At 68.0% G+C, this 4,865-nt stretch overlaps 1 protein-coding gene across 1 annotated transcript; it reads left to right on the forward strand.

Annotated features, from left to right (window-relative positions):
• Positions 1 to 263: 263 nt before the first annotated feature.
• DBNDD1 (dysbindin domain containing 1) lies at positions 264 to 4,725 on the forward strand. The gene is made up of 4 exons (XM_006027860.2): positions 264 to 351; positions 1,822 to 1,977; positions 2,166 to 2,303; positions 3,247 to 4,725. The coding sequence occupies exons 1-4, from the start codon at positions 264 to 266 to the stop codon at positions 3,408 to 3,410; spliced, it is 546 nt and encodes a 181-aa protein (XP_006027922.1). The 3' UTR covers positions 3,411 to 4,725.
• The last annotated feature ends 140 nt before the right edge of the window (positions 4,726 to 4,865 follow it).

Below are 4,865 nucleotides of genomic sequence, written 5' to 3' on the forward strand. Positions count from 1 at the left end.
GAGCAGGAGCCAGACTTGACCCCCTGCCACCAGTGAGGGGGTCAGTCCTCTCCTTGCCCTGCACCCACTGCACTGTGCCTGCCCCAGGCTCCCCCTTGCCTCTAGCGGGATTTCCTGGCCTGCCCGTGTGCCCCATCGCCCTCCTGGCACACGCAGGCCGGCGGCTGCTCCTGGGGGACTGCTGTCCTGCCCCGAGAGGACAGGACAGGACAGAGCATGCGAGCAGACGGTCAGGGAAGGCCTGAAAGGTTGCCCTGGCGGGCATGAGCCTGACCCAGCCCAGCCCGTCTCACCCAGGGGTGCCAGGGGCTGTGGCAGAGCAGGAGGGATCGGGCGGCCCCCGTGGGAGAGGTGAGGAGCTTGCTGCCCGGACAGCTTTTCTCCGGCTCAGGCGTTTGAGTTAAAGAAACATGAGGAGTCCAGTGTTGGCGCCGGCCTGGCCCCGACCCCAAGCTCCCAGGCGCCGGCAGACACAACTGGGTCGGGATTTCCCATGAATAAACCCGTGAACGCTGAAAGACGCCTTAGGGAGCTGTAACAACCCAGCCTTACAGCCCCTGCCTGTGCCCAGGATGCTGGACCCTCGAGACCCCGACGGTGCCAGCGCTGGAGAGGCCCAGGCTGGCACCTGGCGGGACTGGCTCCCCTGCGTGCCCCTGGAGAGCCAAGGGCCGCGGCCCGCGGGCCAGGCGAGGGCTATGCCGCGCTGCTAGGGAACACCCAGCCGCCCCCGGTGTTGGGTCTGCGCTGCCGCCGGCGGCTGCGCGTGGAGCTGCCCGCAACGGCAGCCGGGCTGTGAATTATTCATCGTCTGGGCTGCTAAAAATATTCCGCTCCCCTCCCCCTCCCGAGCCACGCCGGCTGTGCACAACTGCATGCGCCCCATTGCGGCCACGCGGCGAGACCCCCTGCCCCACGCAGCCGTGTGCGGGGCTGGGAGGGGGGGGCAGCGTCAACGCCGTGGCTGGCTTTGCCCCAGCGCCCCGCTATCGCCCATGCTCGTAGACAAGCCGCCCCTTGTCCCCGGCCTCCCAGCACAGGCTCCGCTTTTGTCTGCGGGGACAAAGGCCCAGCAACGAGGATGGCTGGCGGCTGGCACGGCGGCCTCAGGGTCCCCACCATGAGCACCGGGGCCAGGTACCCGTCTGCATCCCCCCACCGGCCTGTCTGGCCCCACCTGGGCCTGCCCCAGGGGTCCCTTCAGGCTCCGCTTTTGTCTGCGGGGACAAAGGCCCAGCAACGAGGATGCGTGGCGGCGGCCGCGGCGGCCTCAGGGTCCCCACCATGAGCACCGGGGCCAGGTACCCGTCTGCATCCCCCCACCGGCCTGTCTGGCCACACCTGGGCCTGCCCCAGGGGTCCCTTGGTGACACTGCTGCTCCCAGCCTGGGGGCTCGCTCCCCCGCCTGCTACAGAGCCCCACCAGTCCCAGCCCCCGGTGCAGACAGAGGGTCCCTCCCTGCCTCGGCCCCACTGCCGGCAGCTGTGACCAGGACCCTCACCCTGGAGCATCCCTGGCTTACACGGAGGGTGCTGCGGGTGACAAGGGGCCAGGGTTGAAGCTGTCATGGGGAGGGGGCAGCTGCTCCAAGCGCTGGGGCTGGAGCGGAGCAGGGGCAGCTGCTGGGAGCTCCCCCAGGCCCCCTGCCCAGAGCTCAGGGCTCTTCTCAGCAGGGCTGGGTCAGCCCTGGGCAGAGGACCCAGTGGGAGCTGGGGGGAGTCCGGCTCTGCTGCTACCAGGGCTTGACGGACAAGGGGGTCCTGCCACGCAGCCCCCCAGATGCAGCCTCAGCTTTAACGCAGCAGGGCTTGCCCTTGCAGAACTTGTTAGGGAGGCTCCAGCCCCAGAGCGAGTGGCCGCAGTCCCCATCCCGGTGCCTGTGCCAGCCCCTGGGCCAGGCGAGGAACTCCTGGCCGAGGAGCAGGGCGGCATCCCCATCCCCAGCTCGGGCCTGCTGCAGGTGGCTGAGAGGAGACGTGAGTATGAGACGCCCCGGTCAGGCCCCTCCCCGCCCAAAAGGAAGAGGGGCTTTGCCCTCTGCCCTCGGGCCCTTCTCAGAGAGGGGCTCCTGCATGCCCTGGTGCCGGCCCCCAGCCGTGGGAGCCTGGGTGGGGGGTGATGGGGGTCACGCTGGCCCTGTATCTGAGCCGGGCACCCTTCGCAGAGCCACTGAGCAGCGTGTCCTCGCTGGAGGTGCACTTCGACCTGCTGGACCTGACCGAGCTGACGGACATGTCGGACCAGGAGCTTGCTGAGGTCTTTGCCGACTCTGACGACGAGAACGTCACCGAGTCCCCTGGTGGTGAGCGTGCCTGGGCTGGGAGCGGGGCTGACCGCACACGTGTACACACACACACTCATGAGTGCACATCCACTCGTACAGACAAGACTTACATGCACCCGTTCATACATCCACGCGAGTGACTGCACTTACATGCACATGCACGCATGCACACACATGCATGCAGGCACCGGCACACGCATGCATGCTAGCGCACACACTCAGACATGCATGCACACTTATATATGAACACACCTGCACACGTGCATGCCCATGCATCTGGCCACATGCCCCCGCTTACACTTCCCAGCTGGCAGGGCAGGAGCCCTTGATCCGCAGCTGGAGGGGGCAGCACCTTCGCCTGCAGAACGCACAGGGCCACTGCAGCAGCATCTCTGCCAGCGCTTCCCCATGGAGACCCCATGGCACAGGGGTGCATGGGGGTGCTGTGCCCTGGTGCCCAGCCCCACACCCCGCCCTGCCCTGGCTGGCTGCTCCCCATGCAGAGGGCCCCCTGGCCCGGCCCCTGCAGCCAGGGTCTGGCATCAGCTGCAGCCCTGGGGGCAGATGCAGGGGGGTTCGGGTCCCATGCTCGGGGACTGTGGGCCTGGCACCAGGTAGGCCAGGGGGTTGAGCTCACCTGTCCCTTCTGGCACTAATTCCAGGCCAGCTGGACCTGGCTGGGCACTGGGGCTGTGGTGGGAGGGAAAGCAGCTTCCTCTGGGCAATGCCCAAGGGGCCAGAGCCAGGACAGAAGCAAGGGGAAAGCACCCCCTGTGTCGCAGGAGCCAAGGGGCCGCCCCTGCCCCATCCCTTTGCTGGGGGGCGCAGTCCAGACCCTGGCAAAGCTGGGCTCCCATCCGGGCAGGCAGCGGCACACTGCACACAGGGGTGTGCACTGGCCCCGCTGCTGGGGCATCTCGGGGCAGTGGCTGGCAGGCACCGACACAGGTGTCTCCCGCAGGACTGCAGCCGCACACGCTCCCGCGGGCCGGGTACCTGCGCTCCCCGTCCTGGACGCGCAGCAAGGCGGAGCAGGGCCGGGACAAGAAGCACCTCAGCGACTCGGAGCTGCAGGCTGGCGAGGCCGACACCTTCCTGACCGTGGAGCGGCCCCAGGACGAGTGAGGCCGGGCTGGAGCCCAGTGACTCCTGCAGCCGCGTGGGCGCCGCGTTGCCCTGGTCCAGCCTGGCCCGAGTGCAGGCCAGGATGACGTGTTTGTTGGCACTTTCTACCCCCCTGCTGCCTGCTCTGCTTGTACCGGGCAGGGCACGAGCAGGAGAGGAGCACGGCCCCGGCGCTGGCCACAGGAGAGGCCTCAGAGGGACGCGAGGGCAGCTGGGTCCCAGCACAGCTCTCCACGAGCACGCTTCTGGGCTGGGATCAGCACATGGCACTAGAGCTGCCCCTGGAGCTTCTGCCCAGGGGAAGGGTGGCACCGGGGCATCCCAGCAGCTGGACTCCAGCCACCCCCTTCACCCTGGCGTGGGAGGCAGCCCCCAGGTGCTGCACCCGTCCTGGGGCAGTCGCTCCGTGCACACCTGCTTCCGGCTGGGCAGCAGGAAAGCGACAGCAAGGGGTCAGGAGAGGGGGTGACGTGCGGCACCCTGGCTTCCCGCTCATCCCCGACAATGCCTGCAGGGGAGAGATGCTACAGCCTGCCCCGCGGGGACTGGCTAGGGGCCGCTGGCGCTACCTCAGCAGAACTGCAGCATCTGCACAGATGCTGGGGGCCTAGGGGAGACCCCCAGCCCCCATCCCTTGCTGCCACCCTCTCCACGTGCCAGGCTGATCCTGCCCTCAGACCCACAGCTGGGCGCTTCCCACTGGGCGCTACCAGGGCTGGTGCTCTCCCACCAGCTCCAGGCCCCTCGCGCTGTCCCTCACTGGACATACGCCCGTCCCCCCTTACTCAGAGCACCAAATAATGCCAACGCTGCCTCCAGAGCTGCGGTGACGTTCTTCCAGGTTGGGTGGAGCAGGCCTGGCTGCTTCTCCATCTTCGGTCTCTGTTGCCGCTGGGTCCCGCCAGGCTCTGAGCCTGGCACGAGGTCCCAGCTGGTGCAGAGCAGGTCGTGGCCAGGTGCCATCCGGTCCGAGCCCTGGGCTTTGCAGGCGATTGGCAGCTGAGACGAGCCATGCGACGTGCTACCAGCTTCCACCTAAACCCTCCGCTCCCGACAGCGGTGGCCAGCGCTCTCCACGGCTCCCGTCGGCCTTCGTCCACTGCCAGGGAACTGTTCCTGAGAGCCAGGAGCCTCCTGTGATGGCCTCTGCACGGGCCCCGGCGCCCGCCCATCACTGCCCAGCACAACGGACTCCTGTGGTTTTTATCTCAGTCTCGAGGCAGCTCTGGGCAGGCCGCAGCCTGTCGGACCCCGCCTCGAACTGTACCCTCCATCCGTCATGTAGCAGCTTCCTGTACCGGTAAAGGTGTGCACCTGGCCGCACCCGCGTGCTGTCCTTGGCGCCGTTTGAAGCCCGCGGTGCCAATGCCAGCAACAGGAGCCCCCAGAGCAGCGGGCAGGCCCTGCCGCATGTGCCAAGCATCCAAGGGGCTGGGGGGGGGAGCAGGGACAGGC

The sequence above is a fragment of the Alligator sinensis genome, unplaced genomic scaffold (assembly GCF_000455745.1).
Source record: "Alligator sinensis unplaced genomic scaffold, ASM45574v1 scaffold255_1, whole genome shotgun sequence".
Classification (NCBI taxonomy): Eukaryota; Metazoa; Chordata; order Crocodylia; family Alligatoridae; genus Alligator; species Alligator sinensis.